At 43.9% G+C, this 13,010-nt stretch overlaps 1 protein-coding gene across 1 annotated transcript in view; it reads right to left on the bottom strand.

Moving 5' to 3' along the window:
* Positions 1-13,010, bottom strand: part of CFAP45 (cilia and flagella associated protein 45) — a 513,786-nt gene that overhangs the window by 455,173 nt on the left and 45,603 nt on the right. Inside the window, exons 2-3 of the mRNA XM_085639403.1 lie at positions 5,316-5,435; positions 266-399 (exon numbers count right to left, since the gene is read on the bottom strand). Coding sequence (XP_085495529.1) covers positions 266-399; positions 5,316-5,435 — 254 coding nt within the window. The remainder of the gene's footprint in view (positions 1-265; positions 400-5,315; positions 5,436-13,010) is intronic.

Raw genomic sequence — 13,010 nt, 5'->3', positions numbered from 1 at the left:
ATTACATTTATTTGAGTGAATGACACATGTGCTTCAATTCTTGCTTTTGCTTCTTTCTTACACTCGAAAACATTCTGTACTTATTAGTTTTGTGCAAAATAGACCTTTTTAATAGTAATACAAATTACATTAAAAAACAAAAAACATTCTTTGATCAATATAACAACCAGCCCTATTCGACCCTTCTGTTCCCCCAAAAAGGTTCAGGGAGAGGTAAACTTTTGTTCAAGAAAAATGGGCAGTTTGTCCAGATGGCTATACTCACATGAGATCTCGGATCAAGTCACTTGTGATTAGACGAATCTTCTCCGGTTTATAGATTCGGGTTGGGGCAGATACTACTTTTCTGGATGAACGATCGTGATTATTAATTGTAACAGGGCATTCATCCTTGGATTGCTGTCAAAGATAGTAAAAGAGAATAGTTTAATTTTCTAGCCTAGATGAATGGATAGCATAATAATGCATCTAAGGCAGAGCCACGGCAACTGTTATGCTTTAAAAGGCAACAAATGCTGTCAGAAGCAACAGGGTGATATTAAAATTAAGTAGGTGAAGGACTGTATCATTTAGAAGACATTATAGTACAGTTTGTGGACAGCCTTTCAAATCACACAAAAACTTCTGTTAGCAGAATTAATTTTCAACAATTCTTTCTATGATTGCTCACTTTCTAGAAGACTTGTTAATTCCTTATTTTGGGCCAATAAAATACTATGAAACAATATTGTACATTAGGTTTAATATCCACATAGAACCCCTCTATAAATGTTTAGCCAAAGGCAGGTGGATGATGGGTGGTAGAGCGAGAAAACTGCCTTAAATTGAAATAGAATTAAAAATTCAAGCCAGCAACACCAAAATGAATACTTATGAGGTATCTAAAGTACAGTACCACCATGCATGATTTTTTTCTTTAATAGAAGTGCTAATCTGGTTTTCGGCATACCAGGGGCCATATTACGGACATGCCCTGGGGGCACAACGGGCATTAGCGTCCGCTTTGCGTATCCCCGGGACATTTTGGTATTTCAGAAAGGGCAGCAGATACTTGTTCGACCCCTGCTGTAATACAGATAGCGCTGGCGCACATATAGCACTACCGCTATCACCAGAGGGCGTTCCCTAATTTTCAGGGGGGCGTGCCTTAGATTTAGGCGCAGAGGCAAAGACGCTATCAAGAGATGCAATGACAGTGCACCACTTAAAAAGTGGCGCACTGTCAGTGTGTCCCCTGATAGCAGCCGTCTGGAGGGGGGAAAGGGAGCCCTTTGGACTCCTCAGACATCCCCTTGCAGGCAGGTGCAGTCACTCCCTGCAACTGCATGCAAGGGGATCTCTAATCCACCTTAAAAGTGCAGGCTGGTTGCCGCCTGCACAGTAAAACACAGTGTGGCTGCTTCAAAGCCGCTCTGTTTTCACTTGAATACATTGCCCCCAGGGCAGCACGCGTTTGCGGCTGCCCTGGAGGCAGCACATTCAATGTAATAGGGTTTAATTTCCCTGTGTGCGTCCAGTGCACCTTTTCTTTTTTTTTTAAGTAATGCAATAGTTTATAAGTCAATTAAAACCATAAACAAGATCATACAGTACATAAAGTTTAAAAATACATACAATAAAGATTAAAAAAAGAGATTTGTCATACATTTATTATGGCCACTGAGCATCGTGTCACTAGTCCTTCACTTACTTCGACTTTCCTTCCTAAGTATTTAAGCCAAGGTGCCAAATACAGATATTAAGTGGATAAAAGTGGCTGATCAGGGACTGGTTTTTCCCTAGTGTATAAAGTACAAGATTGCCATACGGAGTTCACATAAATAGATCGCTATAGATAATTAAAGTACTTATGTGCAGGACTGAAGCAGGTATATATACGATGCCAGATGGGCTATGGTTCCCCCTGTAAAGGTGCAGGTGTGCAAAACTACGCATCATTAAAATGCCAGGCTAACCAAAGGAGTTACCTGGGCGTAGCGGGATAGGGAACAGCTGATTATGGCGATCCCTAGCAGCCCGTCCTTGGAGATGATGTACTCATGTCAGGTTTGCCATAAAAACTACTGGTTTATCACTTCCTAAAGTTAGAATTGGGAACCTCCTCCAGATTACTCATGGCCCCACCTATAAGCTGATCATCTTTTTGAAAATATTCAACAACTGGGTTAGTCTAATGTTCAGCATTGAATTGCATGGGTCCATAGACTCCATCAGTGCAGGTCTACATGACCTAATTCCCTGGTCGAGGAATTCCCGTCTTAATAGAGATCTTCGTTGGGCCATCAATACAGGACAAATGCATCCAGTGCACCTGTTTTAAGATGCACCATGGTGCAAACAGGGAACATGCACCCTATCCATAATACAGTCCCAGGGGCCATGTTACGGACGTGCCACGGGTGCGCAATGGCATCAGTGACCGCTTTGAGCGCCCCCAGGGCACTTTAGTATTAAAGAAGGGACTGCATAAGAGCCCACGGCCCCTTATGTAATACAAATAGCGCTGGCGCTATACCAGAGGGGGTTCCCTCATGTGCATGGGGGCATGGCCCCATGCAAATGAAGGAATGTCCCCATGTCTAGGCAAAGAAGCTGTCAGGAGGCACACTGACAGTGCCACTGTCAGTGCGCCCCCTGATGGAAGTGCGCCCCCTGATGGAAGCCCTCTGGAGAGGACAAAGTGGGTCATATAGACCTCCCAGACATCACCTTGCAGGCAGGTGCAGTCACTCACGGCACCCGTCTGCACAGGGATCTCATTCCCCTCGTAAAAGTGTGCAGGGGTTGCCACCTGCACAATGAAACAAGGCGCGTCTGCATCAAAGCCGATCCGTTTTTCACTTGAATACACTGTCCCCAGGGTAGCATGAGTTTGCAGCTGCCCCCAGGGCAGTGCATTTAATGTAACATTTCTGTGATTGCACCCAGCGCACCTGTTTAAAGGTGCGCCATATCCAAAACAGGAAAGTGTGCCCTATCCATCATACGGCAGTAAAACCATTTCCTTTATAAATATTTGTTTCCTAGTCATAGTCGTTACTCAGTGAGGGAAAGACTACACCCAGGGGGCAGGGACATATTTGCCTTATATGATTCAATTTTTTCCTTCAGCCTTTTCTTAAATTTATAACCGTATACTGCATCTTATTTCTTTTTCATCCTGCTTTTTTCATATACCCACACTCCTGATCAAAAGCCCTGTTTCTCCTTGACAGGTAAGTAAGTTGTTTTGTAAGGTGTACATGTTTAAAAATGTTTCTTCCTCTTGTGGTGACCCAGGTGCAGTCCAGGTAGTCTCTCTTTGCACGGCACCTCATACTATACTACATGGTTTGTGCATCAGTTTGCCCAGGGCTAAGAGGGTAGAAAGCTTTTCTATTACACCGTTTAGGTAATTCAGAATCACGCTGCAGAGTTTTAGAATAGTACAATAGCACAAAGTAGCATAACAGAGACTAGTTGGTTATGATATTACTAAAGGTTTACTGCTTATGTCATTATGCCCTGATGAGACAGGCTACTCCGGTCCCCTACCAAAGGAATGTTACTGCCGTCAGAGAGACAGAAAGACAGAACACAGCATCATAATTACTGATAACCTGTAATGTTATGTGTTTATTTGTAGAGTGCAATGGCCGCCAGAGGTTACGGGCGCCATTTAAATAATATGATGGCTAAACCAAGTCTACTTAGCTTAGAGGAGGAAGACAGAGGCCATAGGAATGAAATATTCTTTAAAAATAAGTGGTTTTATTGAAAAAGCCAGGTCTTAAGTTTCTTTTGGTTTTGCACCAGAGAATGTTCTTGGTGCAAAACGTAGGTGGAGAGTGTTACAGGTCTTTGTCACAGCTATCAAGAGTGCTCTGCTACCAAAAGTGACTGTCTTTATTTTGAGGATCTTCATTAAAACTTTGGAGAAAAAAAGTTCAGGCTTGCTTGATAACTGACCTTATGTGCAACTAACATGGGCTTGAATAGTACTCTAGAGTGAATGGGGAGCTAAAATGGGGCTAATGTCACTGTGACAGGCGAGACCAGAAATAATTCTGGCTGCTTTCATAATAAGTGAAGTCTCTTCAGCAGCTTACAAAGGGAGTCACGGTAGACTGAAATATTGTAGTCTGGTCTAGACTGCATTAGTGCATTGACCAGAGGGCTATGGTAATCGGCATGAATGTATGATAGTGTTTCCTTGAGAATGTTGTGCCTTAGGGGTCACTTGATCCTCCAGTCATTGCTTGACTGCCTCATGTATATTATCAATTCTCCAAAAGGAGATATAGCTGAAATATTGTTTCTCAATTAACAAATTTAGATGTAAATTCATGCATCCATACAGACGTCATATCTTAAGCTTCAGGAAATTGTGTGATTTTGTGAAAAAAAATAGATTAGAACTATAAACTAGCCAAGTGTTTGACAGTCTCCAGGTTCTAGATGATAGGTCTTTTGGTCTAGGGGTGTATGTAATAGCTTTAATTGGGCAGCAAGACAATGTGATCTATCCCATTCCAACCTTAACTTTCCGCTTGAACAATGAGTCTTTTATTTTGGGAGATAGAATTTTGGGTTTACAGGAGTTCTAAGTCCCCTCATCTCAAGCACACTTGGTTGCTCAGTCTTGCAGACCGGACCATTAGGAATCCAGGAAGGAAAGCAGACATATCATGCCCAACTTGATTCACCTCCGCCCCATTAACTGACTGAAGTAAGCCTAAAAGTGCACAAAGTTTGCTGAGAACACACAAAAGTTTCACTGGTGACAACATTTGCATTAGTTTCACATTTCCTATCTTACAAGCAAACATCATTGTATTTGGGGATCATATCTGAGCCCCATGAGGGGCTAAAATCTTATGATCCCATGTGAGCCACCTAATTTTAACTGCCCTACTTTCTTATATGTAAATACAATATCTATTGCTTTTAGTAGATTTTATTACAACTGGATATTGAATTTGTTGAGGGTAAATACTTGCATCATAGCCTCAGCTGTGGATACCTCCCAGTACCCAGAGAAAAGGGTTCAGGAGTAATTTCCATAAGAATGTTCATAAGAATGGTAGGACTTTAGCTTTTAATAAGGTTTGTTCCACTAACATGCTGAGTGTGCTACAGTAGTACTGTGTATGGTTTTTGACAAAAGAGAGATACACTGTGAAACAATGATCTATGTACTGAACCCAGCTTGTTTTATTTGAATACTATGTGGAGACAAAAAGACAAGAAGTAATATTTTAGACTACAGAAACTATCAATGGCTCTTGAGATAAGGGCATGATCTAAACATTTAGTATACCTCACAGTGATCTTACCTTGACTCCAAACAAGCTCTCATCTACCTCAGAGTTCAAAGCTTTTGTTCTGTATTTCCAGGCTTTTGACCGGTTGGAGCTGGAGGTTGCTGAACTTGATGAGCATATCAGACTTTCAGGCTGTAAGATTTAAAGAAAAGAATACAATTAAACAAACGCTTGATGGCTATGTCTAATTAATCAGACACTTATAATCACTTCATTGTAACTCCTATAGTCTGAAATGTGCAGAAGTTTAACTATATGTCTCTGGTTATCTCAAGAATATAGCATGGAGGTATAAAAGTAAAAGTCCATAACATCCCCCCACCCTCCCTCTCCATTAGGCTCTGCTAAGGCACATCTGTGTGTCACATATACAGCTCTTTGGTGGTAAAGCTCTATAGACCCAGAAACAGAGTTGACTCTCTCCATTCACCGTCCCACAGTCAAATTACTCATCCTCTCCCCCCATAACTAACTCATAGCTCATGGGGGCAGGGCATCACAGGGTTCAAATAGCTCTGCAAGCACTGTAGTCCAGGCTTTCATGTCTTCTGTAAGTTTATTATCCCTAAGTGTTTTTTGTATATGGCTTTCTTCGTCCACAACCCATTCAACCATATATCTTAGCCAATCAGGCAGTTCTCGTGCGACATGAAATATCCATCTAATGGCTATGCTTTGCTTGGCAAGCATCAGGCCCAGGAGGAGAAACTTCCTACTTAGCTTCTTTTTTTAGACGGGATCAGTCCCAGCAGGCACTGCCCAATATCCCTGGGAAGTGACCAACCAATGACCACATTCAAGGACCCCAAAATCATCCTCTAGAATGTATCTAATGCGGGACATCCCCAAAACATATGCAGAAAGTCCGCTCCTTGCCCGGCACAGCAGAGACAGGAGGACCATCGAGCTGGGTAAACTGCATGTAGAGTACTCAGGGTGAGGTACATCTGATGAATTACATTATACTGGAGCAGCTTAAACCTCTCATTGAGGACGTCTCCTTGAGCCCGTCATGAACTCCTTCCCATTACTTAGCGGAAAGAGGAGCCCACCTGGTGAGTATCCGCAATTTGCCCAGAGGGATATCCTCTCTTAGCGCCTATAGACATGCAAGATCAGTCTCCGGCCCACAGCCATATTCAATAGTGTTCCCAATGCCTGAGATTCCTAAGAGACCTCAGGGAAGGAAGGCCATATCTTGTAGGCCATCGCCCCAATCTTAGCACACTGCAAAAAATGACCAGTCCCCAATGCAAACGCAGCATTCATCATAATGATAAACCTATCATTTGACTATAAGTCACACAAAGTTTCACATCCGCCGGCACGCCACCCATCAGTTGACTTTGTCCGTGCAATTAGCTCAAACGGGCATAACACTCGAATACTCATATCAGGTTCATAGGGGGCCATCTGCAATGCGAGTTTGACTACCTTTTCCCATGCCCTACAAACTTGTTGGACCACATAAGGCATTGAGGCCTGAACCCTCCCCCCATCATTAATAGCTCCTAATTCTCACCTTCGTCCAACCAATGCAATGCATTTTGCAACTGAGCCGCAAGATAGCAAAGATCCAGGCAAGGTAATTCAAGACCTCCTATCCGCTAATGGCGCTTGCGAGTGGCAAAGCTAACCCTTTTTCTCCCCAAGCCCCACATGAGAGCTACAATCAATTTGTCTAGTTCAACAAAATATTTTCTAGGGATCTCAAATAGGGTCCCCCAAAAGACATATAGGCAGCGTGGGAGTACTATCATTTTTACCAAAGCCAATATGCTACGTATCACATCTAGAATGCCAGTGCGAGTATTTTGTCATTGGTGGTCTTCATGCTAAAAACTGCCTTCAACATACTGTGCCAGTATTCTGCTATAGTTGCCTCTAAGAGTCAAGAATTACCTTAGAATACTAACTCAGTCTTGCTAGCACAACTCTAAATTCTCCCTAATTCTCACTTATATACACTTACATACACTCATTCACATTTCCCTTAATCGCCTTCAATTCTCCACTCTTTTCCTCTTACACATTCTCACTTTTTAGGACTCACTATAACTTTGATTCACTCATATTCTTCCACTCTCACTCACTCATACATCCAGTCACTCATTTCCACTTATTTTTACTTATTACTCATTGCCACTCAGACTCATTCCAATTTACTATCTAACAATAGAGTTGCGTACCTTCAGTAATGCTCTTTCTGGTGGATACTCTATCTACCTCATCTTCTGAAAATCCCTAGCGTCAGTCTGTATCGGGACACTCTTCAATAGCTCTCTACCTCGGTATGAGGAGCTGGCATCCCTTCGGCACTGTACGCAGCATCCTGTGATGACACTAGAGCCATAAAGTGCCCTGTCTGCATTCTGACATGTTTTCATTCATTTTTAATGTGACTTTGAGGCACAGGAATGACTTACACCAGGAAAAAAGGTGCAGACCTTGATATTGTCATGGAACCTCATTAAGAGGACATGAGGAATAACCAGCCATGCAAGGGGAAGATAGATGATACGTCTACCTGCAGATTCCTCACCTTTAGAATTGATTCCCCGAACAGGGCCTAACCATGAAGTGTGCGCATGGCTAGATATACAAAAAAATTGTGAAAGACTAAACGGGCAAAGTGACTTTTCACCCTCACTTCAGAGTCCAAAGAATAAAGCTTAGCAAAAGTGTTGAGGGAAGCGAGGACACCGCCTGGCTGATGTCTGCTACTAGCACCTCTCTCATCAGTGCAGAGGTAGAGGATTTCACTCCACTGGAGTGAGCTTCTATACCTTCTAGTGGGTCTTTGTGAGTTCAGAAATGGCACATCTTGAAGCACAGGAGTATCCACCCTGACAATGTCTTCTTGTGCACCGCCGTGCCTTTCATCTTCCCACGTAGCCTATGAAAAGATGGTTGCTCAGTGTGAATTTACATGTCTGACAACTGTCTTAAAAGTAAGCAGTCGCAAAGGGCAACTGTGCAACAGTTGAAAGCGAGAACTCATGAGACCAAGGTTGAGGTCCGCTTGTGGCACGATAAAGGGAGTTGGGGGAAACTTGTTCATAAGCCCCTTAAAAACCTCATAGTAATAGATGATATAAAGAGAGACAGCTGGTCAGGCAGGCATAAGAAAACTAACAAGGCCGATAAGTAGCCCTTTACAGTTGCCACTGTGCACCATTGCCGGGCTAACTAAAGAACGAAACATAGGATGTCAGACAAAATGGCCTGAAAATGGTCTACTGATTTCTCCGCACATCATTTGACAAAGTTATTCCATTTGCCTAAGTACACCACCTTGGGGGAGAGTCTACAGGAACATAAAATAACATCTACCGCTTTGGAAGGCAAGCAAACCAAACTCAGGTTAACCCATTCAATCTCCCTGCATGAAGGTGGAGGCTCCAGATGTTGGGGTGAGAGTAGGTCTACCCTGTGATGGAGACAGAGCGAAGGGCACAAGGAGAGGTGAATGAGGTCTGTATAACACACACTTTATGGCCAATTCGGTGCAATCAGAATTACATGGGCCTGGTTGAGACAAATATCCTCAAAACAAAAGAAATCAAGGGTATGAAAAGAAACACATACAAAAGCGGAAAGGTTTCACCTCGAGTGAAACACGTCCCTCATCGCGGATACTGTAGGATGTAGAATTTTGGGCAGTGAGCATTCTTGTGAGTGACAAACAGGTCCACCTGAGGACTCCCCCAGAGCTGGAAGATGTACTGGACTATTTCTGGGTGTGGACACCACTCATGGTCAGCCAGATGACTTGATTGAGACAGTCAGCTCCTACATTGAGCAATCCAGCCAAAATATTTGCTACCAGGCAGATTGGATGGTCCTGAGTACAGGACTAGAACTACAGAGCTTCTCGACAGGGAAGGTGCAACCCTACTACACTTTGCTTGATGATGTACCATTTTGCGGTTACATTGTCTGTCCAGACTGGACAGACAGGCCGCAAAGGGAAGGGAGATGGGCTTTGAAACAGATTGATGTGCGATATCTGTTCTTCTAGAGATAAAAGGCCTTGATCTTCAATTCCTCCTAAGAGGCACCAGGTGAGATTTGGGTGTGTTGATCAAAAAGCCTAGATTGAACTGCAGTGCAGTTGTCATCTGCAGGTGGCAAGAAGCTATCTCTGGAGACCTCATCATGATGACCCAGTCATCTAGATAGGGGAATACAGAGATTACTGTCCTTCTGAGATGATACGTCATCACTTTTGTGAAGGCTTGAGATGTGGAAGTCGGACTAAACAGAAGGACCACAAATTGGGTGGTTTCGAAGCCTCCTGTAAAGGGAAGATACTTCTTGTGTGACTGTAAGATAGGGATGAGGAAGTAGGCATTCTGCAGGCCAACAGACACCATCCATTCTCCCACTTCCAGCCTAAGCAGAATCTGAGCTAGGAACAGCATTTTGAACTTTTTCTTTTTGAGGAACCAGTTCAGCATCCTGAGTTCTAGAATCGAATGAAGACTGCCACGGTTTTTGGAGACCAGGAGTAGCGGCCCTGTCAGTTCCTGCCTTTGAAACCAACTCCCCTGCACCCTTTTTTAGTAAGGCTTGCACTTCCTGCAGCATGAGATGCAGGTGTTCTGGTGGGAATGTGTTGGATCAGGGAGGACTGGACAGGGGGTTTTGTTGAAAGTGTAGGGCATACCCCATTTCCACAATCTATAATACCCACAGGTCTGAAGTACTGGCCCTCCATGCTCATGGAAAGGAAAATACCTGTCCTCCAAAAGGTTGCCTCTGCTCTGAGAAGGGGGTAATAGGACTGCTTTCCTGCTGTAGCTGTGAAGGAAGAAGAGGAAGAAGTGGGGAAGTGGTATGGCACATGTGTTTCCTTTGCCTCAAACACTGTACTGCTTATAGAGAAGGTTCACCTGTTGTCGTCACTGCTAGGTGTATTGTTGTCGATTCAAATCTGCAGATAGTTGCCTGTTTGAGTCTGGAGGACCAGTTATCTGCCAGTAACTTTACTGTTTAAACTCTCCAAGGCAGATCAGCTTTTGCCCCAATGAGATGGGAGCCATCGAAAGAAAGGACCATCAGAGCTATTTTGACATCTTGACAGAATCCAGTGTTACACAGGCACGCATGGTGGCACAGCAAAATAGATGTCCATTGCCATCGCAAAAAATTCTGCTGTGTCTAGGCCTTACTGTGTAACTTGTTTGGCCACGGTTTAACCACCCCCCACTAGCTCCAAACAGTGACACACAGGGGATCCAATAGATCAGCCATTACTGCTTGTCCTGTGTTCCAAAGAGCAATCACATAACTGCTGAGGAGACAGGTGGCATAGAGTGATTTTAGGGCCATTCTACCTCCAGAGAACACTTTTTTCAAATTTCTCCATCTTTTTGATTCTGTGTCAGAGGGCATAGAAGGATAGGCACAGGGGCTGGTCTGCAATGCCTTGCTATCAACTTTTGTACTACAGTGTAAGTTGTTGGCTTGTCACAAAGTTCATTAAAACTCTCTTAGATTTAGTCTCAGTGGAAGGAAGCTGAAAGACCAACATGTCTGGTGTCTTTATTTCACCAAGTTGTAGGATGCAACCTTAGTTAGCGCACCCAGATCAGGAAAGTATCCAGACCACTGGCATCCTTGAGACCTGCAAAATCCAGGCCCAGAGTTGTGCTGTAGGCTTTGTTTGCGGCACCAGTGGCATCACCGGTCGCGTCATCTGTAGTGCCAATGGAGTCAACTTCACCACCAGGGAGGTGATGGACTCCTGTACCTAATGGGAAGATGATGGAATGGTTATGGGAGGCACATTGATTTCGGTGCTGGTCCTGAAGATTGAGGTGACACTGTATCTGGAGTCCTAGTCCTCTTGAATGGCGGCAACGGCAGGAGCAGTGAAAAGGGCACTGGGTGATAAGGCGTCTCAAACCTCCAAATGCAAAAGCCAACAGACAGATGTGGCCAGTCCATGAATCAGAGGGGCCCATGGATCTGTAGAATCACATTTATGAATATGGCTGAATCTGTCCCCAGAGTGAAAAACTCTGGTTAAGGACAATAGGACTGTCTCCGCGTTGGGACAGTTCGAGCTGCAGGCTCTGGATCCTCCATGGCATCTTGCATCGGTTGTTGGTCTAATGTAGATAGTCGAGGCAAGGGGGCAGGTCTTTGCGACTTATTTTTTGAAGAACGGCATTAGCCTGATTCGTGACACCTTTTCTTCTTGTGCTTTTTTTCTTCAAAGACTTTGATGATGGCGGTGATTCCAATGGCTTTGACCGTGGTCTTGACTTCCAAAATCCTCAATGTTCATCCTGTGTCCTGGCCATGAACACCTTAGTATCCCTTTCCTTCATGGCTTTTGGGTGCATCCTCGAACAGGACTTGCAGGCATTCATGTTGAGCTTGGATTTCAAACACTAAAGAGAGATCTCATGAGGGTCTGTCCTGAACATTTGTCCATCACAATCCCTGAACGGTTTGAAACCTGGCTGTTTGGGTGATGACATTACGATTAAAGAACTGAACCTGTAGAACATTGTCATAGACAAGTTTTTCAACAATGTCAACAAACTCTTGAGGAGATTAAGAGCTCCTGACCATGTTGATGGTGCAGAAAAAAAGGGAACTGACTTCAGCATGCCAACACACGTGCTTTATGGCTCCAGTGACACCACAGGGATGCCACCTGTGGAGACAAAATGAAGTCAGAGCCCCCACCGGCCTAGAGAACTATTGAAGAGTTTCTGGATCCAGACTGGCCCAGTAATATTAAAAAGATGAGGAATCTGAGGGTAGATGTATCTATAAGAGCAAAACAACAACTTTTAGGAGGGTCACAAAAAAGGGACTTGGTTTAAGGACTGAAACAACTCCGATCCCTAAAGGGATCGGAGTTGTTTCAGTCCTTAAACCAAGTCCCTTTTTTGTGACCCTCCTAAAAGTTGTTGTTTTGTTTGTAGAGCAGCCACGGCTGCGGGTCTAATTCTGGCTTCTAGGAATCTCTAGTAGTCGTAAACCGCTCCCTATTGTCCTTAACCACAAGACCCTGCTCTATAATGGCCGACTTTGCAGGCCTTGCTTTCGATGATGAAACCCTGAGTAGCATTTTATCTGACAATCCCAGCATCCTAGACTCTTTACCAGAGATTACAGGAAATCCTAAGGATGACTGGGCCACCTTACTCAATCTTCGAAAAAACCAATCACGGACTGCGGTCCATGGCTTAGTCATGACAGAGTACCTACGTGGGAAATGTGCCCCTACAGGGCTTATTGTGACTAATACCCCGAGACTATTCCTTACAGACAAACAGTTCACACGAGACTGGTCACTTATAGCCTGGCGCTGTACCCGTGACTGGCTCATTCTCATCATCAGCACGGCGAAACGTCAGGCAGATGCAATCCTAGTTGAGATCCAAACGCTGGAGGGGCAAATTAAAACTACCATCACAGCAGCCCTTTTCAAAAAACAAATGGATGAGACAAACAAAACTAATAAAGAATATAGGGACAACATCCTGATTAACAAAATTGACAAATTTAAGAAGGATCTCGCCCGATTTTCATGGGAAAAGATATACCCCTACACAAGCGACACATATGTAGCACCAACATTTAACAACAAGGGGAGACGCTATGGTTCCAATTACTCTTCATCTGGGTCCGAAGGAGGATCTGATGATTCTGATTCAGGTATGTCAGGGACACCGCAAGGAAGAG

This window comes from Triturus cristatus, chromosome 12 (assembly GCF_964204655.1).
Source record: "Triturus cristatus chromosome 12, aTriCri1.1, whole genome shotgun sequence".
Classification (NCBI taxonomy): domain Eukaryota; kingdom Metazoa; phylum Chordata; class Amphibia; order Caudata; family Salamandridae; genus Triturus; species Triturus cristatus.
Note: the sequence above shows the minus strand (reverse complement) of the source record. Positions and strands in the feature narration are given on the sequence as shown.